The sequence below is a fragment of the Cololabis saira genome, chromosome 6 (assembly GCF_033807715.1).
Source record: "Cololabis saira isolate AMF1-May2022 chromosome 6, fColSai1.1, whole genome shotgun sequence".
NCBI classification, from domain to species: domain Eukaryota; kingdom Metazoa; phylum Chordata; class Actinopteri; order Beloniformes; family Belonidae; genus Cololabis; species Cololabis saira.
In genome coordinates this window covers 14,388,709-14,412,384 of record NC_084592.1, presented here as the reverse complement: position 1 = coordinate 14,412,384, position 23,676 = coordinate 14,388,709, and the positions used below count along the sequence as shown (strand labels likewise).

At 40.4% G+C, this 23,676-nt stretch overlaps 1 protein-coding gene across 2 annotated transcripts; it reads left to right on the top strand.

The window, feature by feature from the left end:
- The first annotated feature begins 525 nt into the window (after positions 1-525).
- On the top strand, positions 526-22,876 carry piga (phosphatidylinositol glycan anchor biosynthesis, class A). 2 transcript variants are annotated; one of them, XM_061724423.1, is made up of 8 exons: positions 531-642; positions 2,571-2,716; positions 4,411-4,880; positions 6,270-6,540; positions 10,915-11,047; positions 17,293-17,425; positions 19,628-19,834; positions 22,132-22,876. In XM_061724423.1, the coding sequence occupies exons 3-8, from the start codon at positions 4,446-4,448 to the stop codon at positions 22,417-22,419; spliced, it is 1,467 nt and encodes a 488-aa protein (XP_061580407.1). In that variant the 5' UTR covers positions 531-642; positions 2,571-2,716; positions 4,411-4,445; the 3' UTR covers positions 22,420-22,876. The 2 variants fall into 2 exon arrangements, with proteins under 2 accessions (XP_061580408.1, XP_061580407.1); XM_061724424.1 differs by lacking the exon at positions 2,571-2,716 and having other exon boundaries at positions 526-642.
- Positions 22,877-23,676: the final 800 nt, after the last annotated feature.

The following is a 23,676-nucleotide window of genomic DNA, read 5'->3' as shown; positions in this document are numbered from 1 at the left end:
TTCTTGTTAAGATTTTGAGTTTTTGCAGTGATCCATTTTACTTATCCTGTGAAGGACAGAGTCATATTGATAAGTTCAGAAAACTGTTTTTATTGTTGTGTTTTGATGTATTTGATGTAAGCCCAGTGGATATTTAAAGCTTACAGAAGGCTGCATTTAACTGCTGCTATGTCATTCCTGCAGTATTTCTGCAGGTGTTTTGGTCAGTGCTATTATTTGTAATATATTATATTATTTGTAATCAGTACAAATGATCTGTCCCCATATGATAAAATCCACCATCGCCCCTGATTTTTTTTTACAACTCGAGTACTGACTATACTGATCATATATATGTTAATGCAATTCATCATCCTTATACCTCATAAAGAGTGATTATTTATATCTTTTCTTGGATATAGTCACACTTGAGCATTGTTTTATTTATTTGTTTTATGTTTGTTTACATACTACATCTGGCTATCGAGGCCACGCCCTCCTACGTAGACGTGTCACATGGGCAATGCGTGTGACGTAACCAGGAAGTGTCACCAGTGGCTAACTGACTAGCACATGGGGCTAGCGAGTGGAAATGAAAACACAGCAAAAACAACTCAGTTCGTGCTTCAACAGGCTGGAGCAGCACTGACATTTGCGTCCACGGTGAGTAGATCACGCCCTTTAAAAAGATGTGCTGTAAAAGCTGCGAGTCAAGCTCAAGAAATGAAATGCAGATGTAGCTGTTTAGACTTTCAGTGCGAGTTTTCCATGTAAATAATGTCTGTTTAGATTTTTGACAGATTTTATTTTAACCTTTGTGGTGTCATTGGAGGACAAAAAAACCCTGCTATAAGCAGGATCGTTGGAAAAGTTTGGAAATTTAATAAACACCTTTTAAGGTTTTGGAAAGGTCATAGAAACGTAATAATTACTTATAATGATATTAAACACTAAAAATAGCAAATCTGTGATTGGCAGCATTTTTTTATTTTTGTATTTGTTTGTTTATTTCAGTAATTTCCAAAATAAGAATTCAAATACAAAAGAAATGAAATAAAAGAAAACAACAATTAAACATGAAGTTAATGATAATGTTGCATTAGACCAAAATATATAAACAAAACAAGACCAAAAAGGTGCAGGCTGAAGCTCAACTTATTACCCTTTTATAATCAATCTCTGTCAGCTCCTACATTAATTACATCAATTAAAAGAAAAACATTTCATGTACTTTTTGTATATTGAAAACATTCAATATACCGCATAGACCTATTATCTATTTAAGTTCTGACACTTACATAAACACTCATACAATATGATCAGACTTAATAAGCATCTTATTCTTCAATATTTTTTTAAATATTTGGGATGTTCTGCACTCTTTAATTTCAAAAACATTCCACAGATTAACCCCATAAACTGAAACACATCTATGATATCCGTTCTGTTCTTTTTTTTTTTGTGAACATACAGCTTCCTCTCAGTTCATATTAGGAATGGGCAATATTTTACCGTTCACGATATACCGTCAAAAAAATTCCCCACGGTAAGAATTTGTCATCTCGCGGTAAAACGATAAATTCCCGTTGATGACATTTTTGTGTAAAGCTGATTTATGGTTCTGTGTTAAAATCCACGCACAATGTACGTGAAGGAAGGAAGGAAGGAAGGAAGGAAGGAAGGAAGGAAGGAAGGAAGGAAGGAAGGAAGGAAGGAAGGAAGGAAGGAAGGAAGGAAGGAAGGAAGGAAGGAAGGAAGGAAGGAAGGAAGGAAGGAAGGAAGGAAGGAAGGAAGGAAGATATGAGCCTGAAAGAAAGAAAGAAAGAAAGAAAGAAAGAAAGAAAGAAATGAGCCTGCAAGAAAGAAAGAAAGAAAGAAATGAGCCTGAAAGAAAGAAAGAAAGAAACGATAGTATTCTTTTAGAGCAGTGTTTTGGGGGCTCCAAAGACTGAATGTGGTGATAGATTTATAGTTACAAAAGTGGAGTTGAATTGGGGTTTTTTTTATCGTCATTTTTATCATTATCGGGATAAATGCCAGAAATTATTGTGATAAATGTTTTAGTCCATACCGCCCATCCCTAGTTCATATACACTTTGTCTTTGCTGAAACAGCTTCTGGATACAGTGTGGTAACAGATTATTATGAGCCTCGTACATCAACAGTGATATTTTGAAATCAACAAGTTCATTAAATTTAGCATGCAGACATTTGCTGACTAATTCTGTATTTATTGTATTTTTTGCTTAATTTTACATATTGCACCTTTTCAGCTAAAGGAACAAATAACATATTAATATTTGTTATTTTTGTTGTTCCCTTTTTACATTAATTGGAGCAAAACTTTGCAAGGTGTATGAAACATCTGAAAACAGTTTCTATTGGGGGACTTAAATGCTCATGTGGGCAGCACCCGGCCCTCCGGCCGGCCAGTCTGAACCTGAGTTGTGTTCTGTTATTGGACTTATGTGCTCATCACGGATTGTTTATAATGAACACCGTGTTCAAGCATAACGGTGCCCGTATGTGCTCTCGGGACCAGGACACCGCAGGTCACAGACTGATGATCAACGTCGTTGTTGTGTCATCAGACTTGCGGCCGGCTCAGACACTCGGGTGAAGAGAGGAGCAGAGTTAATGGGCTTATGGGATGATTTGTGATGGACAGGCCATTGCAAGAAGCCAAATCTACTCTGAAGCTCATCAGGACTGCACAAGGACACTTCTGATATTGGTGGTGGGTTTGTCGCAGACATCACACTGAACTGAAACTTAAGAGTTCAAAAAAGAGACGGATACTAGGGATTAAAATTGACTGCAAGACTCTCCTGATGACTCTACATGAAAACATATTACAAAATGCATCCATTTAGCAAACACCAGTGACATGCGTCACAGTACCTCGACCCAAAGGCTGAATTCAAAGACCTGTGTATAGAAGAAATGACAAGATTGTTGCACATTTGTGTAAAAGCGCAAGACATCAATGGAGCAGTGAGTGATGATGCACTCAGACAGTTTAGGGAGTTTTGTAAACAGGAAAAAATTCCTTTCCATTCCTTTCCTTCAGCAAAGAAGTGATATTGGAGAAGACCAGAAGGAGCTTTTCTCTGGTGGCTCATTGTTGACAGATCTGACTTTCAAATCCAACCGTTTCTGTCAAAATGCAAAAAAGAAGGAAAGGGAGGGAGCATCTCTTCTAATTTAGAAAGCAAGTTGTTGAAATGGAAAAACAAAAGAACCACGTGGCACTGATATGGATTTGCCTAGTTAGCACATTAAACCGTTTCAGATATTTTAAACAACGAACCGGTCAGTTTCAAGTCCCAAACAGCCTCTGAGTTGCTATTACAAAAGTCTCAGAGATGTTGTCACAGTCTGTTCTCTTCTTTTTTCCATCCCCAAGCTTTTTAATTAGAAGTACAGCTGAATACATATTTTGGTACAAATGGTGCAATATACTAGTTAGTAATAACCAGCTTAGGATACGTTGCTTTTTGATCTTTATAAGGAAACCGAGAGCATCTTCTCTAGTCGGATACTTGGCACCACAGATCCCACCTGCAGTGTTGACACCAGTTTAAACGTTGCTCAACTTCAGTTCTGTTTCATTGTCAGAACCAGTAAAATCTAATTCCTCCACCTCGTGAGTGTTGGAAAGACAGGCAGAAAAATATTTTTATTGAAATGTATGCCTTAGACATGTTATAGAATAAGGTTTCTAAAATAATGTGCTTTTCAACGGTTACAGTGGTGCACTAAATACTTACATTTGATTTATAATCTCCCCGTTGCATAAATTCCTAAAAAAGTTTGAGCCAAAAGATTGTTATTAATTTTGTCTTAAAGTGGGGGTTGTCCAGTGTAAGATTTAAAAGTTTTTACCCTTTTATGTCAATGTGCTATTTTTCCTGTTTACCATGAAATTGTACCAATATCTGAAAAACATGTAATTTCTTAATGGTAAAACAAAAAAAAGGCCCACAATTGAGAGAAAAATAATAAAAAAAATGTCCCTGACTTAACTAGACTGCATGCTCATAAACACTGTCATTATAATGTTGGTACGACAGGTTTTACTGCGACCTCTCAGGTAAATTAGTTCTCAATCAAAACCGACCACAATCTTTTGTGAAAATGGAAATAATTGTGGACTGATTGTATTGTAAATTTTGTTAAAAAATATCTAATAATAAAATGTAGTATTTGGATATTAGATGTATGAAATTGAGGGGGAAGAAAAGCAAAGTGTGAAGCTTGACGATGGATTTCCAACATGTTCGCCACCCATGAGAATTGTGAGATTTTAGTTGATTGTGTTTGATTGACTCAAACAACTTGATGATTGTTTCATACTTTATGTCCCGGTAAATTTTTTGGGAAAATGAAATACTGATGGTAAAATAATCCTTTACATCTCTTATTTTACAGCTCTGATCAAGTGGCAGCCGCGGGAGAGCTGAAGAATGGGCCGAAGGAAAGCGGCTGCTGTGACTTCCCCCTCGTCCCCGAGAGACTCCGGAGACGACGTCAGGGTCTGCAGAAGGAAGCACAACATCTGCATGGTGTCTGACTTTTTCTACCCAAACATGGGAGGAGTGGAGAGTCACATCTATCAGCTGTCCCAGTGTCTGGTTGAGAAGGGACACAAGGTGGTAGTCGTCACCCACGCCTATGGCCGGAGGAAGGGGGTCCGGTACCTGACTAATGGGCTGAAGGTGTACTACCTGCCCCTGCAGGTGATGTACAACCAGTCCACAGCCACCACGTGCTTCCACAGCCTCCCGCTGCTGCGCTGTGTGTTTATACGGGAGCAAATCACCGTGGTGCACGCTCACAGCTCCTTCTCGGCCATGGGCCACGATGCTCTGTTTCACGCCAAGACTATGGGTCTTCACACGGTACGTGATCTAAAACTCACCTGAGGGTTTCATGTCTGTCATCTACCAGCAAGGACCTTTCTTTTTTTTTTTTTTTTTTTTGACAAATATTTTTATTGACTTTTTCATTTACAGTACAAAGGCACACAATAGAACAAAACAGAACAAGGCACATTAATACGTACAAATAGGCACTTGAAGATGTTCCAAATGTAGAGATTTAAGTGGTCTATTTTACTGTTGATTCTATTAAAGTATTATAGTCTATTATTATTATTATTATAATTATTATTATTAATAATTCTAATTATTATAATATTATTATTATATTATTTATTAATGATTTATTATTATTATTATTATTATTATTATTATTATTATAGTCTATTAAAGTATTATAGTCTATTATTATTATTATTATTATTATTAATTCTAATTATTATTATAATTCATTATAATATTATTATTATATTATTTATTATTATTATTTATTTATTAATTATGTATTATTATTATTATTATTATTATTATTATTATTATTATTTTTATTATTATTATAGTCTATTAAAGTATTACAGTCTATTAAACTGACTGATTCTCACCATGGCGTTTAAGGAAAAATAAAGGATAACGCTAATGAGTGACCAACATGTACATACACAGATGGAAACACATTGTGTACTTCTAGAATGCTCCCACCATCCAAAATGTGATTAGTGACCTTATTAGAAATAAACAAGAAGTTGTATATGTAAAAATAAGAATAAAAAATATATAGAACAGTAGACTACAAAGCTGCAATAAAATCCTCCCCCTCCAGAAATTGCATAAAAAAGCCCCAAATGTGTTATATTTCCCTTTAACAACATTTGTAAGTTTCTCTAAAGCAAGGCATTGCAGTAATCCCTCAACCCAACTCTGCCTACTTGGTCTGTGAACAGATTTCCATGACAGTGCAATTTTATGTTTACCTTCTAGAAGACAAAATACCACCATCTTCTTCCTGCTACCGTTCAAAGTACAGCTTGCAGGGAAACAACCAAAAATACAAAAATCTCTTTCCAAAATTCTTGAATGAGGGAGTGCCCTGAAACAAGCTACCTTTCTGTATACCACACTTCACACAAATATCTGGTCTATTAGTGTTAATGCAGTGTAGTAACTCTGGAGTAATATATGTTATCATCACCCATTTCAAGGTTGTAGGAATTTGAACCTTGTGTTTATTGTTTGTACTTGGCACCGGTAACATATATCCTGCCACTCTTCTACACTTCAGTAAGGTCTGAACACCATGCTAATCTTTTATCCTCTGAGGATTCTGTTGATGCAGCTATAATATTCTGATAGAATTTTGAGATTAGTCCAGCTGTTCCATCACGTTTCCTAAAAGATCTTTCTAATTCTCAGGTGTTCACCGACCACTCGCTGTTTGGCTTTGCCGACGTCAGCTCCGTGCTCACCAACAAGCTGCTGACCGTGACGCTGTGCGACACCAACCACATTGTGTGCGTCTCGTACACCAGCAAGGAAAACACCGTTCTCCGAGCGGCGCTCAACCCGCAGATTGTGTCCGTCATTCCCAACGCCGTCGACCGCACCGATTTTACCCCTGACCCTTCTCAGCGCCAAACTGAGCGGATCACCATCGTTGTCATCAGCCGTCTCGTCTACCGCAAAGGTACATGAACATTGAATGATAAATTCCCGTTGATGACGTTTTTGTGTAAAGCTGATTTATGGTTCTGCGTTAAATCCACGCACAACATACATGAAGGAAGGAAGGAAATGAGCCAGAAAGAAAGAAAGAAAGAAAGAAAGAAAGAAAGAAAGAAAGAAAGAAAGAAAGAAAGAAAGAAAGAAAGAAAGAAAGAAAGAAAGAAAGAAAGAAAGAAAGAAAGAAAGAAAGAAAGAAAGATAAATTCCCTTTGATGGCGTTTTTGTATTGGTATTTTTTTTTATCGTTATCGGGATAAATGCCAGAAATTATCGTGATACATTTTTTAGTCCATACCGCCCATCACTACTACTCAGGCGTCCTTCTATTCAAAAAACACGTACAGTGGGACAAAAATGTATTTAGTCAGATACCAGTTGTGAAAATTCTCCCACTTAAAAAGATGGAAGAGGCCTGTAATTTTCCTCACAGGAATATCTCAACTATGAGAAACAGAATGAAAAAAAAAATTACCCAGAAAATCACATTGTCTGATTTTTTTTTTTTTTTTTTTTAAAGAATGTATTCGCAAATTATAGTGGAAAATAAGTATTTGGTAAATAACAAAAGTTCATTTCAATCAGAATCATGTTTATTTGGCCAGGTCAGGTCAGACAAGACATGGAATTTGACTTGGTTATTTTCGCTCACTGTACAGTAAATAGTTAATAGACAAATGACAGCTCTTATTAACATATACAATTTTTAAAAAGTGAAAGGTGCAGCAGTATGAGGTAGACATGCATTGTCACAGCATTGTCATCATAGCATTGTCAATACTTAGTTATTTACCCTTTGTTGGCAATGACAGAGGTCAAACGTTTCACACATTGTTGCTGGTATTTTGGCCCATTCCTCCATGCAGATCTCCTCTAGAGCATTGATTTGATTTGATTTGTATTTATTTGTTATAGAGGGACAATGTACATTAATGAACATTGAAAAAATGTAAATGCACCCAATTGTAGCCAAAAAGCTAATTTCCATTGGCAGTCCCCCTGCCAGAAGGAACACAAGGCGTAGTAGTAAAAACAAAAAAATGACAGTAAAAACAAAGACATGTCATAGGTACAATATTTAAAAGCAACAGTACCATAACTCCTCCCCTCACACACACACACACACACACACACACACACACACACACACACACACACACACACACACACACACACACACACACACACACACACTCTATCTGATCCACTAGCAGTGACACGCTCTCATTCCCCCTCAGCAACACAGGAATGTATATACATCCCCCAACCAAACGAGGCCAGTATTCATATCAACAAACAATACATTTCACACCAACAACTAGCATATAGACCATGCACTACAGGTAAATCAGGGACTAGTGTCGACAAATTTGGCTCTCATTTCTTTAGATTTTTCTTAAATGAGCTGTATGAGATGGACTATCTTATGTTTTGAGGGATTGTATTCCACTCATTAGCTGCCTTGTAGGTAAAAACTGATTGACCAAATACAGTTTTCCTGAATGGGATCTCACAATAATCTCCAGCAGCCCCTCTGGTGACACCTGTTACGGGTGATCTAAATTTCATAAGGCTACAAAGTGGCGGTGGAGCTAAGCTGTAACGGATTTTGTATATGAGGCAGCGGCCTTTGAAAATACAAGATTGTTCCAGCTCAGAAGCCTATATTTATTGAGGATTGCGCAATGATGAAAGGATCTTGATTTTTTTTTTTTTTAATCCAGGATTTTGAGAGCTTGTTTGTATAGGGATATGACCGGATTTAGAGTAGGGGAGTTTCCAGTGGCCCAGGTGGGAAGACAGTAATTAATATGAGACATTATGAGAGAAAACATGAACCTTGTTGCAGCTTCTGTAGTCATATGATTTCTGAGGTGCCTGAAATTTGCAAGTGTGAATTTGAGAATGTTGCTCACAGTGATGTTTTGGGGCTGTTGCTGGGCAACACAGACTTTCAACTCCCTCCAAAGATTTTCTGCGAGATTGAGATCTGGAGACTGGCTAGGCCACTCCAGGACCTTGAAAATGTTTCTTACCAAGCCACTCCTTCGTTGCCCGGCCGATGTATTTGCGATCATTGTCATGCTGAAAGACCCAGCCACGTTTCATCTTCAAAGCCCTTGCTGATGGAAGGAGGTTTTCACTCAAAATCTCACCATACTTGGCCCCATTCATTCTTTCCCTTACAAGGATCATCAGTCGTCCTGGTCCCTTTGCAGAAAAACATCCCCAAAGCATGATGTTTCCACCCCCATGCTTCACAGTAGGTTTGGTGTTTTTTGGATACAACTCAGCTTTCTTTCTCCTCCAAACACGACAAGTTGTGTTTCTAACAAAAACTACTTTGGTTTCATGTGACCATATAACATTCTCCCAATCCTCTTCTACGTCATCCAAATGCTCTCTAGCAAACTTCAGACGGGCCTGGACATGTACCTGGCTACCTATGATGAAAATTACAGGCCTCTCTAATCTTTTTAAGTGGGAAAAATTGCACATTTGGTGACTAAATACTTTTTTCCCTCACTGTATGTCTCGTTAACGGCCGGTTCTTAATTTCCTGCAGGGATCAGTGTTGTTGTTTGTCTATATGTGGCGGCCTGCGACAGGGTGGGACAGGCTCCACCAGAACCGGTCTGCCGTGTTATAGGCATGTGGCAGCTGAGATGTAATCAATGGAGCTGCTGACAAAATGACAGCAGAAAGGTCTGAAAGTTCATCCAGCTGATGAAGTCACAGCGTAGTTCTCTACATGCGGGTCCCTGCAGAGCCACCGTGGACCGGCGGACTAGATAGACACATTCATTGTAGACTGGGCTCATTAAAACCAATAAACTGTGGTTAAAAGGAAATCACTCCACCAAAGTGACAGATAGCAGCGAATAAAAGACTTACCGTAATGTGTTGGTCTTTTTTTTTTTTTTAGTTAGAAGTACGAGCTCATGTTGGCCCATTCGTGCATTAACATTGTCTTAAAGGGGACCTATTGTGAAAAACACCTTTTTTCTTGTTTTAACATATATAAAGTGGTCTCCCCTCACCCTGCCAACACAGAAAAGATGATACCCCATGAAAATCTGCAAGGTCTGCTCCCCCCCGCCTTACAGAGTCTCCCAGTGTCATGTGGTTTCTGTGAGCCGTTTGGATTTGTGCATTTTCTTTACGTCACCAAAATGCAAACCACGCCCTCGGTCTCCTCCGCTGCTGAAACCACGCCCACAACCAGCTCTCTCCGCAGGCTGGAGCGGTGCTTCCTTCAGCCAGTCGGACGCGGCGCCGCAGCGGAGCGGATCCGGGTTAAATCATTCAGGTCCAGGTCGAGCTGGGTCCTCGGGGGTCCGTCCCAGGTCGGATCAGCTTCACCCTCCGAGATTTTCAGCCAAATCTGTCGGTTTGATCCCCGGTAACGGGTGATGCGCATAGGATGCGCCCCGGAGCCGATCTGTGCGCCCGCCGTGGGGTTGCAGCGCCCGTCGCGCAGCATCCGCCGGGCAGATCCGGCTGAAATTCCGCTGGTCGGTCCCCGGGAGTCACTGCTACCAGTCCAGGCGGGTTCCTCCGGTCCCGGCTGGTCGGAACCGGTCAGATTCCCCGGTTAAAGCTGTGGTGATGCGTGCTGCTCCAGCCTACTTCCTGGTTCCCAAAGCGTGGTCCGTCCGACTAAATTGTCCAGGTTCCCAGCCGCTTTGGGAGCAGGGACTTTTTGGGGTACGTCCCAGGCTGGACTAGCTTCACCCTCCGAGATTTTCAGCGGAATCTGTCGGTTTGATCCCCGGTAACGGGCGATGCGCCGCGGAGCCATGCGCCTGGCGCCCAGCGTGGGGTTGCGGGGCCAGCGTTCAGCATCCGCCGGGCAGATCCGGCTGAAATAGTGCATAAATGTTATTTATATACAACTCATATTTTATTTTTTTAACAATAAAGTTGCCATTTGTGAAAATTCAGTGTTGTGATTTATTTACATTCTCGGGCTGCTCTGGCGGAGCGAGGTTTATTCTCCTCCCCTGCTACACGTCTTTCAGGGAGCCAATCAGCACAGAGCCTCATTATCATACCCCCCCCTTCCCTAAAAATGAGGCGCAGAAAAAGAGGTTAGAAGCGGTAAAACTAGTGACAGGGCCCACAGGCTGGATTTATGATTTATGTAGAAAAAACAAGCTTTAGATTGTTTTTAAGACATTCAAGGCCTGTTTAAAATATACATTAAATGCCATAATATGTCCCCTTTAAAGTACAAAACACCCACCATGCATCATTAAATAAGTTGTTTTCTATAATATGAGCCGATGCATCACTGTAAAATCTGTAAAAAGACTTGAAACTTTCACTTTCTGTTCAGGAATTGACCTTCTTGGTGGAATAATCCCGGAGCTTTGTCTCAAACATCCCGATCTTCATTTCCTGATCGGTGGAGAGGGACCGAAAAGAATAGTGCTGGAGGAAGTGAGGGAGAAATACCAACTACATGACAGGTACGGCGTGGGTTTAGATTTCCTGAGGCCATTTGATAAGCAGGATCTCTCCTGTCGGCTTACGCCCCTTCCTTGTCATGACAAGGTTTCTTAGTCGGCACCAAAAAGAACACCTCACCTCACCTCACCTCATTGTTATTGTTAAGTTAGTACTACAACATGGATACTTAATCACCTTTTTTATCTTCCTGCAAAGTTTGGAAAGATTTCAAGGGCTGTGTGCATAGAAATAAACCAGGCCTCATTCCTGAAAGCTGTAAAAACCTGCTGCAGATTCATAAAAGTACGGAGCCCCTAAAGGGACACGGATTTTATTTTTTTTTTATAATGAGTTGTACGCGCGCGTGTAAAACTCATTATATATTAAAAAAAAAAAAAAAAAAATCTGTGTCCCTTTAGGGGCTCCGTATGATTCATAAAAGCACCAAAAAACTCAAACAAAAAACTTTTCTATGTTTGCAGTTTTGTTTGTGACTGCGGGTTGAGTGCCAACTGGCCCCACACTCATTGGTTCCCATAGATCCCCATTACTCATATTAGTAGGTATAAAGCTGCATCCTCATTCTGCAAGCCTACCTGGGGCATGTTTAAAAGAAGAAGGGCGGGGGAAGAGATACATGGAGGAGGACAAAGCTGTCAGACCTGGAAGTGAGGGGTAATTTGAACTCAAGTGAAACAAAGAAAACATAATATTTGCTGAATTATTAGGTGACGCGTGTGACAGGAACCAACAAAGGCCCAGGCAACAAGTAACAAGTCATCCTCCCAATGATTCATTTAAGATGTGTAGAGGTTTAGGTTGTCAGACAGGCTCTCTGCGCTGATGGCCTTTTTCAGCCTGTACTTGGCAGCGTTGTACTCAGTCTTGCTGCCAGTTGTGTACATTTACAGTGGAGCGTGAACGCAGCATTCAACGTACCTGAAATGACAGTTTATCCAGGGCTTCTGGTTGGGGAACGTTCTGACTTGTTTGGTGAGCAAGATGCTTATGTTCCCACTCCTATACTTGGCATAATCCTGCACACTGAATGAAGACTCCAGTGGCTGCAGCGTTAAACACAAACCATACAGCCACGAGGCACGGCTTTAACACTAATTACATTCATAATGCAGCAATTTCCTAAAATTGCATTTCATTTAAAGCGACACTACGTAACTTTTCCACCTTAATATCATATTTCCAGAGTCATTGTGATGGTACATCAACTTCCAACAGGTTTAATGACACCTTTGTCATGGTCTGAGGGGTCTGTATCACCTTCACTGGCACTATGTAACTTTGAGGAGCATGGTAGGAACCCTGCCACACTAAAAAACTACAAATCGTTACGACTTTGACTGCTTTACGGCATACGTCACTTCCCCCTCCTTCCCGATTCGCAGTCGAGACGAAAATGGGCGGGGCGTGGAGCTCAGAGCTCCGCAGAACCTGTTGCTGCGTTGTGGCTGCAGCAGCTCCACATAACAGACGTGGGGAAAAGACCCTAATGGTTTAACTTTTCAACGGTTTCCTGCTCGGAGGCAGAACCACGCAGGCCAAGTATCTGATATAACAAAGTAAAAGAGTGAAAGAGCCGTCGGCTCGCTTTGGATCGCGGCTGTAACGACCAAACACACAGTAAAGCATGATTTATGGTTCTGCGTTAAATCGACGCAGACCTACGGCGTAGGGTACGTGGCGACGCGCAACGTACGGTGCGTGTCGCCGCGTACCCTACTACGCCGTAGGCTCTGCGTCGATTTAACGCAGAACCATAAACAGCCTTAAACCACAAACACTCACACAGACCGGGGTCGGATCAAAACACGGGTTTTATTCCCCACTTCTCCAGCTAAACGCAGTTGCTGGCCAGCTCTCTGCGGAGCAATTAACCCCAATCTTCAGATAAAACTAGTTTGTTGAGGAAAAAATATTAACTCTATTTGTAGCTGCAGAGGAAAAAAATAATCTCACGAGGAAAACAAAAATATTGCTCACGCCTCTTCAACATAATATAGCAGTCAAAAAAAAAGAAAAGAGAAGTAAGAGGGATACAAAACATGTACTGTATGTTGTACTATTATACAAATTTATTGAAACACATGGCTCTTCAGGGATTCAGGGATCTCTTAGGGATTTCATATGGATCCAGACCGTTAATAATCATTATTTTCTGCATATACCGCTCCCTGGCTTCCTTGTTTAAGGTATCCCGGTAAATTCCAGTTCCTTTCCAGCAGTTTAACATCTTTTTTTGCGTTCCTTCTGTTCACTTGGTGAAACAGAAAAGCGTCCAGTCTCCTCTCATCAAAACAAATGCACGCGACGGGACAGGAGTTTTCCGGCAGTACGCGCTGGTGCTCATGGGAAACGTAGTGTTCTTTCTGGAAAAACACTACCGATTTTGTCCACAAGATGCCGCCAAACACAGAAAAGCTGAAAGTTACGTTGTGCTGCTTTAAAGTTTCTTTGCCAACAAACTTGATACTCATTAAATCAATTTGCAGAAAAAAGTAACCTGAGGAAAATTGATTTACACCATGTTTTTACTTTTTGTTGTGGGAAACTGAAACTGATTCCTGCCTCAGCTGGCATGTTTTCAGCTGCTGAACCCAGACCACAGATTGATTTATTCAACCCAGTGACATTTCTAAAACACTATCTGAATCTTAAATACTTAAAATGAGCATCATTTAGAGTAAACAGGTTCTGGCTTAAAGGTATCTGCATGGGTGATTTAGTGGTGAGCACAGCTCGCAGCAAGAAGGTTCCTGGTTCCACTCCCGGCAGGAGTCTTTAGGCGCGTTTCACCCAGCAGGAGTTCAGGTTAAATCTGGCGGACAGGAACCTCTACAGGGCCGCTTGTCTCCACGGCCCCTCTAGCCGGCGTGTTTCCACTACACTGTAACCGCTTGTTCAGAAGTTAAAATGAGATAACATAAAGACAAGTTCAGTCATATCAAGGACAGAAAAAATAAGATGCGAGTGAAGAGACTGAATTCTACATACATTCATCCATCCATTCATGTGTTTTTATAGATAGTCTTTGTGACACTTGTTTGATGTGAAATTCATGTACTTGTGATTTTCCTGTTTTGAAACGTTTTCATCAGTAAAAACATAATTTACTGTGAATAATGCATTTGTTCATTGAATACTAGCCTATAAAAAATTCTAACAAACATTTCTAATAAACACAATTGGTTCAATCTCAACCAATGAAGTAGGCAGTAGGCACACAAGTATACAAGTATGTAAAGTTAAGGTCTTGGGGAAAAAAAATATCAGTTTTAAAAAAGTCTGGGAAAAGTCTGGAATTTTAATTTGGAAAAAGAGCAAGCACCCTGTAACGCCACACAAGAACCTATGACAGAAAGAAATAGCGTAATGCGCATTTTTTGCACTTTGCATACGGCCAGGAGAAAAATGAAAAGAAGAAACCCGTAAACAATGGTTTGCTATTGCTGTTGTTGTTTTTTAAAAATACACCGCAGCTGTAGCGATTGAGATTAAAATAACCCCCCCGCCGGTCCACTATATTGGTGTAATAGGACAGCAAGACCTGAACCGACTCGTCAGTCCATCCATCGTTTTCTTCATGTGCTTTATTCTGAGATCAAATATGCAGAACTTACCGGCTGTCCCACACACCCGCCTTAAGACTCGTGGTGACCGAGCTTTCAAGGTTATGGCCGCTAAATTTTGGAATGCTCTGCCTACAACTTTTAGATCTATTGAGTCTGTGATCTTTTTTAAAAGCCAACTAAGGGTGCTTTCAGACCTGTGGCCAGTTTGTTTTGTTCCGATTCAGGGGCTAAATCGATACAGTTGTTTCGTTTTTCGTTTGTGGGGTTTGTGTTCACAAGGCAACCGTCTGTAGCGGTTCAAAGCTTCAAAGTTGTGGCTGAAGTCTCTACGTTTTTGATTTTTTGATTTGATTTGAAGATTTTATTTCGAACATGCATGATAAAAAAGTGTACAAAAAAGTGAAAAAACAGAATACATATATATATATATATATATATATATATATATATATATATATATATATATATATATGTGTGTGTGTGTACAGCACTTTCAAACTTAAAAAAAGAGCAATAAGAATTGTAAATAATGCGGCCTTTAGGCCGCGTTCAGACTGCAGGCAAATATCCGATTTTTAGCCCATCCAGATTGAAACTGGATGACTCTTTTGAAGTCTGAACAGTCCCAAACCGCATGATATCCGATTTTTGCAAACCAGATGGAAACCACCTCCAGGAGGTAGTTTCATATCCGATCCATATCTCATTTGGGCAGATGCGTGTCAGTCTGAACAGTCCAAACACTCAGATCGGATATGACTGTCCCAGACGCTCCAAACCACCCGCCCATTTCCAGTTGTGGAGCTACTCATCCTTTCACAGAGAGCATGTACAATCTCTGATGTCACGTCAAAAACTATTATTTGTAGTTTGAGTGTTACAAATTCACATTACAAATCATGTTTTAATAGCAGAAAAAAAGACCGCATTTCCACGTAGGTGCGGGTCGCCGCGTACCCTACGCCGTAGGCTCTGCGTTGGTGTAACGCGGAACCATAAATCAGCCTTCAGTCGCGCTGTGAGCCTGAACCTGCAGCTCGTCAGCCCCTCTCCTCCTAGGAGGAGAGGTTATGGAGCGGGGCTGCCAGTTATTCATTGCTGGTTCGTTTTGTTAACTCTGAGCTTTGTTGGTTGGTTTGTTAGTTTGCTGGTGGTTTTGTTCTTAACACCTTTCTCTGTTTCTCATTTTGCTGGGACGTCGGGTCCCTCCGCCGATCACACAACTTTTGCTGTATGCGTTCATTGTTATGTCTAAAAATGATGCGCAGTGCCGACCCAATCAGAAACTGTACAGATATTTTGGGATTTTTTATATAGGCTATATAAAAGAAATACATGACTTCACACAATACACGCGCTGGGTGACGCCTCCGCTCCGACGTCGTTGCTACGGCAACCCGTCAGATCAGTCAGTGATGTGGCCCAGTCTGAACAGAGCCAGATCCGATATGGACACTTGCTAAAAACAGTGTGGACAGTCATCCTAGAAAATCGGATATGAGAAGGAATCAGATATGAATCAGATTTGCCTGCAGTCTGAACGCGGCCTTAGAGAATCAACAAACCCACTCTTCATCAAACTGAGAACACTCAAATTCAAGGATCTGGTCGACTTCAAAACTTTACAAATCATGCACAAAGCAAATCTTCATCAGTTGCCACAAGACATCCAGAAGTTGTTTCAAATAAAAGAAAATAAACACAATCTCAGGGGAATATGCAATTTTAAAAAACAGCATGTACGAACAAACATCAAAACCCATTGTGTATCAGTACAGGGAGTTAATTTGTGGAACAACTGTAAAGATGAAATTAAATCATGTAATTCACCAAGTAAGTTCAAACGAATCTTTAAAAACAATACTCTTTATGGATACAAAACGGAAATGGACACGTGAACTGACAGCCAATGACCAAAGTGCCTTGCCCAGCTGAACCACTTTTTCTTTTCTTTTATGCTTTTCTTTTAGAAGTTCTGTGAAATGAAGAAATGGTAAAAACAGAACATTAGAAGGGGTAGGACTAGAAAAGTTTTTTGAAACTTCATCCTACACCCTTTCAAACAGGAAATATTTATTTACATATAGATTTGTCTCTTTAATTTGCTTTATTTAGCTGATGGTTTTCTTTGGTTTTTTTTTCGGTATATACATTTTATGTATTCTGATTATTTTGTTTTTGTTTTAACCTGTTTGAATAAATAATTAAACGAAACGAAACGAAACACTTCATATTATAATAGTTCACGGATCCACCAACATGCTCGAAACGGAGTAGGAATGAAGTAACCACTTATCGAGTCCTACCCCTGAATCTTACATACATTCTTACATCTAACATTCTTACATATAACAAGACGAGTTTCAATAACTGTTCAATACAGTGATATAATACTCAATTATATGTATATATAAATATAGTCAAAATCAAGGCAAACAAAAGAAAACAAAACAAACGCCCAGCATTAAGTTGTGCTACTATGTATCTATGTACTAATAGAAGTAATTATAATGCATAGTATTACATTATCATTACTTTACTATAATACTACAATATAATAGAGAACAATAGACAGCAATTGTATAAGAATATACTTGAATAACTATATAAGACTAGATATGCTATATATTCACTGCTTCATATATTTACCTCCATATATTTTCGTTGGCTGTGTGCAGGGTGCATCTGCTCGGGGCTCTGGAACACAAAGATGTGCGTGGCGTCTTGGTTCAGGGTCACATCTTCCTGAACACCTCGCTGACCGAAGCGTTCTGCATGGCCATCGTGGAGGGAGCCAGCTGTGGACTGCAGGTCCGTCACTCACACACCACGGCAAGATTGTAGAATCTGGACAGTTTGGATCAGAATTTGCTCTCCTGTGATTAAAAAAAATCATAATTAAAAAAAAAAAAATCTACATTTCTTGATGACGATTTAGATGAAACACCAACTCTATGCCCTCGTGGTACCGTCTTGACCTCGACCTACTTATCCCTGAGAAAAAGTGTTCTGATCACAGCTCAGGCCAAGTTAAGACAAGAGTAGACATGTTTTGTCTCACCTCAACCTTCCACTGTATTATACAACAATCACTGGCTTATTCTGAACCTTAAGCTTTGAATCCTCATTAACCATTAAGGAAACAAAGGGCTTCACATAGTTCAAATATTTACCCTGCCTCCCATTGACCCGTGGGATTTCCCAGAAGTGTGGAAAAAAACAGACTAGATCTGGTTAAAGAAAGCGAGCTGCTCTTTGTGCACTTTTGCTGTTTGCCTTGGCAGAAACAAAAATAAGGGAATCATAACAGCCCCTTTGATAACTGGAGACAATAGTCTTATTTAAATTTGAAAGCCCCAGGCTCTCTGCTAAAGCCGGAGTTACACCACAAAGAGGCGAGACGGTTGAATATTTACCACCAGGACACATTTAGGTGTGAGACCCCAAAGCTAATCCAGAGTGATAACTTGAGCTTTACTTTAGGATTCGATCAAATTCAGTTCAATTCAAAAATGCTTTATTAACCCCTAAAGTATGGAGCTAGAACAGTCTCATAATTGAGAAATGCACAGGACAAGTTTTACAAATGCACAGACCGATTTGCAAATACACACACCGTTTCACACGTGCACAGAACAATTCACACGTGCGTAGGACAAGATATACAAATGTATTTTTGATGCACACACAAATATAACCTGATTTACAAACGTTTTTTTGTCTGTGAGCTGCGCTGGATTTGCGTGTGACTTTTGAGACTCCCCTGACGTGACTTGATCCACAAATACGTTTTTTTAACACGGAAGGATCTGCAACCAATCAGATGTCTTCCTTTGTTTCAGCCAATCACATGAGCCCACCCCACGTGGGGGACGCAGAGCAATGGATAAAACACGACTTACTCGTAAACCAATCAGATTAAAGGGGCGGATACACCTGCTGTTTGAACTGCGTTAGCGCCGTTCACTTAGAAAATTGATTAATATTTCGAGTTGGTGGAGTAAAGATAAATGAACAGGATGGAGAGGAGATCACTGTTCTGCTTTTCTTGTGATCTTGGTAAAGAAAACAGCGCGATCAGAGATGGTTTGTGGGGCCGTTCAACCAGAGCCGTCGGGAGAGCTCTTAGTCCTGCCGATGCAGCAACTGATGATGAGAAACAGCGGAGATGGGAGGAAGACATCTGATTGGTTGCAGATCCTTCCGTGTTAAAAAAAAACGTATTTGTGGATCGAGTCACGTCAGGGGAGTCTCAAAAGTCACACGCAAATCCAGCGCAGCTCACAGACAAAAAAACGTTTGTAAATCAGGTTATATTTGTGTGTGCATCAAAAATACATTTGTATATCTTGTCCTACTCACGTGTGAATTGTTCTGTGCATTTGTGAAACGGTGTGTGTATTTTGCAAATCGGTCTGTGTATGTGTAAAACTTGTCCTGTGCATTTGTCAATTATGAGACTGTTCTAGCTCCATACTAAAGGAAATTGTTGTTGTAGTAGTAATGATTTAAGTTTCTTCGCGAGCTGCCACCATTAGCGGCGTTACTCATATTGAAAGCTTTTAAGAGGAGCCTCTTCCATGCTTACAGTATGTTACCGAAACGAAAACTATTTGAAAAGCGACAATACTGTGGTGGTGCTTCCATCCACATTTACAGGTTTCCAACAAGGGTTCCAGTTCAAAGCTGATCCATATACTAAAATCAGCTTCACGCTCTTCTCGGGAAGAAATCCCAGGATCAGAGCCGTGAAAACTGGTGTTATGCTGGTATTGAAGCTTTGATAGGGTGGATGCACACAACAAATACGTGGGTAACAACCAGAACAATATGACCGCCTGTGACGAACAGAAGTCGAGTTTATTTACACTGTAAGTCACATTAAAGGAAAATTAAAGATAATCAAACCAGGAAAGAAGCAAAGAGAAACCAACTGGTCCCAGCAAAACATTTAGACAGCTGTGTTTATGACTCAAACATTTGAATGATCATGTCCTCCCTCCTCACCCACAGGTCGTTAGCACTCGCGTGGGAGGCATTCCTGAGGTGTTACCCGAGGACTTGATCACGCTATGCGAGCCCACCGTACGATCACTGTGTGCTGGTCTGGAAACGGTCATCGCCAGGCAGCGGTCCGGCTCTGTCCCGTCCCCGGACTCCATCCATGCACGCGTGAGAAACCTCTACACCTGGAAGAACGTTGCAGAAAGGACAGAAAAGGTCGGTTCACACGAATATGCATTAGGTCAATGAGTTGTTTTCTGTTGATATAGGGAATGTACATTTATCTGTATAGCTCCTGACTCTGGAAAGTGATTAAAAAAACAAGAATAATGGATCCTGATGACCTGAGGGGTCTGGAAACCTCATACTGGGTCAAGGGGTCACTGCTGAATTCTGGTCCTGAACCATTCAGAGCTTTATACTGTAGATTATGATCAGAACTTTAAACTCTATCCTCTGATGGACAGAGAGCCGGTGTAAAGACCTGAGAGCTGGACTGATGTGGTCCACTTTGTTGGTCTTATTGAGCAGCAGAGTTCTGAATGAGCTTCAGTTGTCTAACTGACTTTTAAGGTGGGCTGTAAAGATGCTGTTACAATAATCAAGCTACTAAAGCTGGACTTGTTTTTCCAGTTCCAAATTTAGGCCTGGGTCCATCACTACACCCAGGTTTCTGGCCTGGTTGGTGGTTTTTAAGATAAGATAAGATAGTCCTTTATTGCTCCCTCAATGGGGAAACTCACGTGTTAGCAGCATTACACTTAACATACACACACACACACACACACACACACACACACACACACACACACACACACACACACGCATGCAGGGAAGGGGGTAAAAAGGTAAAAAAGTAAAGATATATATAGTTAAAAATATGGAGAGTATTTACATTGCAGTGGAGATAAAAAGATAAAAGATATAAGATAAAAAAATAGTGCAAAGGAAAGAAAAACAGTGCAAAAAAGCAGGTAGAATGAGTGTGAGATAGACAGGTATTGCGTGGATATAGCACATATGATTAATGCACATGTTATTATTATTATTGTCCGTTAGCTACTGAGAGCAGTCCTGGGTGTATAGATTGAAGCTCTGTGGTGACGTTTAATCGTTTCTCTTTTTGTTTTGTTTTTGTTTAGCTGGAGAAAGTTGTGGCACATCCAGCCATTAATCTCCTCAGTGCATTTACCAAGAGCCTGTACAGGGCCTTGATCTCCTGGTGACATTGTAATATACATCCGCGTGTCATCTGCATAGCTACGGTAGTTATATTTAGTTGTTTTTTATAATCTGTGCCAGTGGGAGCAGGAAGATGTTAAACAGAAGAGGTCCCAGGATGGAGCCGGGGGGAACTCCACATGTCATTCTTGTCTGCTCAAATGTAGTTACCTATTTACACGATGTACTTCCTGTTCTCAAAGTACATTTTGGACCAGCTTAGTCCAGGTCCAGAAAGACCCGCCCAGTTCTCCGGTGGAGTAAAATATTGTGGTCAACTGTATCAAATGCAGCATTGAGATCCAGTAAAACCAAGACCGACATGTTTCGACCGTCTGTATTCAGACATATGTCATAAAACACTTTGGTCAGAGCGTCTCAATGCTGTGGTTCTGTCTAAAACCCGACCGGAAGACATCAAAGCAGTTGTTTTGTGTTCAAATGTTATTTAGTTGTTGAAAAAACTTCAGTTACAGATCTGACACATAAGTGTTGTGGTTTGTTTATATCCATTTAGACAAATTCTAGTCTGGATTTTTTTATTGACTCCAGATTTCAAAAACGGTGTCTAATTTTCAGAAGTCGATAGCCAGTAAATTATTATTTATCAATATTTTGTCCGTTTCAAGTTATTTCTGAATATTTGGGGGTTTTGTGTCTTTAGTGGAGGGGTGCCTACACATCTGTCCCCATCTGTTTTATGTAATGAAAGTTCAGCAAAGTCACATTTTATAAAGCATGTCGTAAAAGTTAGTTGCCAGAGATGAAGTTAAATTCTACCTTTAAGTATCCAAACTTGTTTTTTTTTTTGTTCTTTTAATCAGACCGTTGCTTTTATAAGATGAGGAAATCTAAAAAAAAACAATACGGTCAATGGGTCGCTTGACAGCAGCCTGTTAAAAAAATACATATAAATACACAGTATGAAGAAAGTGAAATAAAAAGACGGTACATGTGTCAATAATTCATGAAGGATCTGTTCTAATCACAAACATCTGATGTTGGTGATTCATGCTGAAATAATGATCTCTGAACATGAGTCACGGAGGTTTGTGTGTGAAGCAAATGGATAAATGGACATTTAGTGTTTCGAAATATAAACGTGTCGTGTCACAGCCTGGGAAATTTTTCCAACCCAAAAGGCAGGATCAGTGGGACGTGAAGTTACAGGCTCTTGTGTACGTGCACAGAAACATGATTCCGTTAAGTCCTGCTCCCGCATGCACGGGTAAATGCGGCGGTGATGGAGAGCGTAGTGTCTGCAGCGGTTCACTCCTGCGTTTTCCTCTCAGGTGTACGACAGGGTGACCAGAGACGAGGTTCTCCCCCTGGACCGGCGGCTGTGGAGGCTGAGGGCTCACTGCGGCCCCGTGGCCGGCTCCATCTTCGCCTTCGTGGCCGTGCTGGACTTCCTGTTCCTGCTGCTCCTGCAGTGGCTGGTGCCGGCCGAGGTCATGGACGTCGCTGTGGACGCCACCGGCCCTCGCGGGCTGTGGAGGCGGAGGACGGGCAGCGGGAAGGAAGCTGAAGCCAAACGCACTGCCAAGCGAGTAGAGAGGGACACTCTGGCTGCTCCGTAGCGTCTCCATCATCTCCATCTGCTGACACCGTGTCGTATGTGCTGCTCCGCGGTGCCAACCGACGTTTTAAACATGACTCCAGAGCCTTAAGCATGCTCCCCCAGAACTGTTTACATTTGATTCACAAACGGGACCCTGTATGGAAGCATTTTATTTGTGGTATTTATCTCTTTGAGGGTTTATGAGCACTTTTTAAAAATCTTTTATACTGTACACGCTGCACTGACGAGAGGGAGCAAATATGCTGGTAAGAGCTGTAAACTGGCCGGCTTCTCATCTCCTGGAGAGGCTCCTGCTTTGGATTGTTAAATTCACTGTTTTTTTGTTTTAATATTAGGGGGAAAAGAGTTTTATCTGATTTCATCTTTAAATGTTACATATTTATCTTCATTCTGGGAATTTTCAGATGATCATGAGACTTATAAAAATAAAATATTTTTACTAATTTACAAACTATTCTCAACATTCTCTTATTTTTATCTATATTTTTTTTTTGTTAATATACAATTTTAAGAAATGGGACGTCTCGGATGACAAAGGTTGAGTTTTTCTGGAACTGGTTTTTACAGTAAACACGACTTTCAGGACAGAGGAGAACAAGACGAAACACCAAAGCTGCGATTCCGGAGGTGATGAAGACGACTAGCTCTTCAAGGCTACGAAGAAGATTTACACCTCGTCGAGACTGAAACGCTGGATATCCCTAAGGTCTCGGCAAACATGCTGGTAAGAGCTGCAAACTGGCAGGGCTTCTCCTCTCCTGGAGAGACTCCTGCTTTAGATTCTTAAAGTTCTTAAGTTCTTAAGTTTTATCTGATTTAGACTTTAAATGTTACATATTTATTTTCAGCCTGGGAATTTTCAGATGATCATAAGACTTATAAAAATAAAATCTTTTTACTAATTTACAAACTATTCTTAAGATTGTCTTATTTTTTTTAAAATCTTTTTTGTTTTGTTTTGTTTTGTTTTTAATATGAGAGTCATTCACAGGGCAGGCATCAGAGAACCATCAAACAGATTATTTATTTCGGCAGGTTTGTTGAAAATGGCAGATATAGTTGAACTTCAAACTTTAGAAATAATGTTTAAAGCAAAAAATAAATCGTTACCAGAACAGTTACAAAATTTGTTCAGATTGGAGGATGAGGACAACGGACTTAAACTTGATTTCAAACATACTTTTGCAAGGCTAAACATAAAACAAATGTGTATTTCTGTTACAGGTGTAAAATTATGGCTTAGACAAAGCAAGGA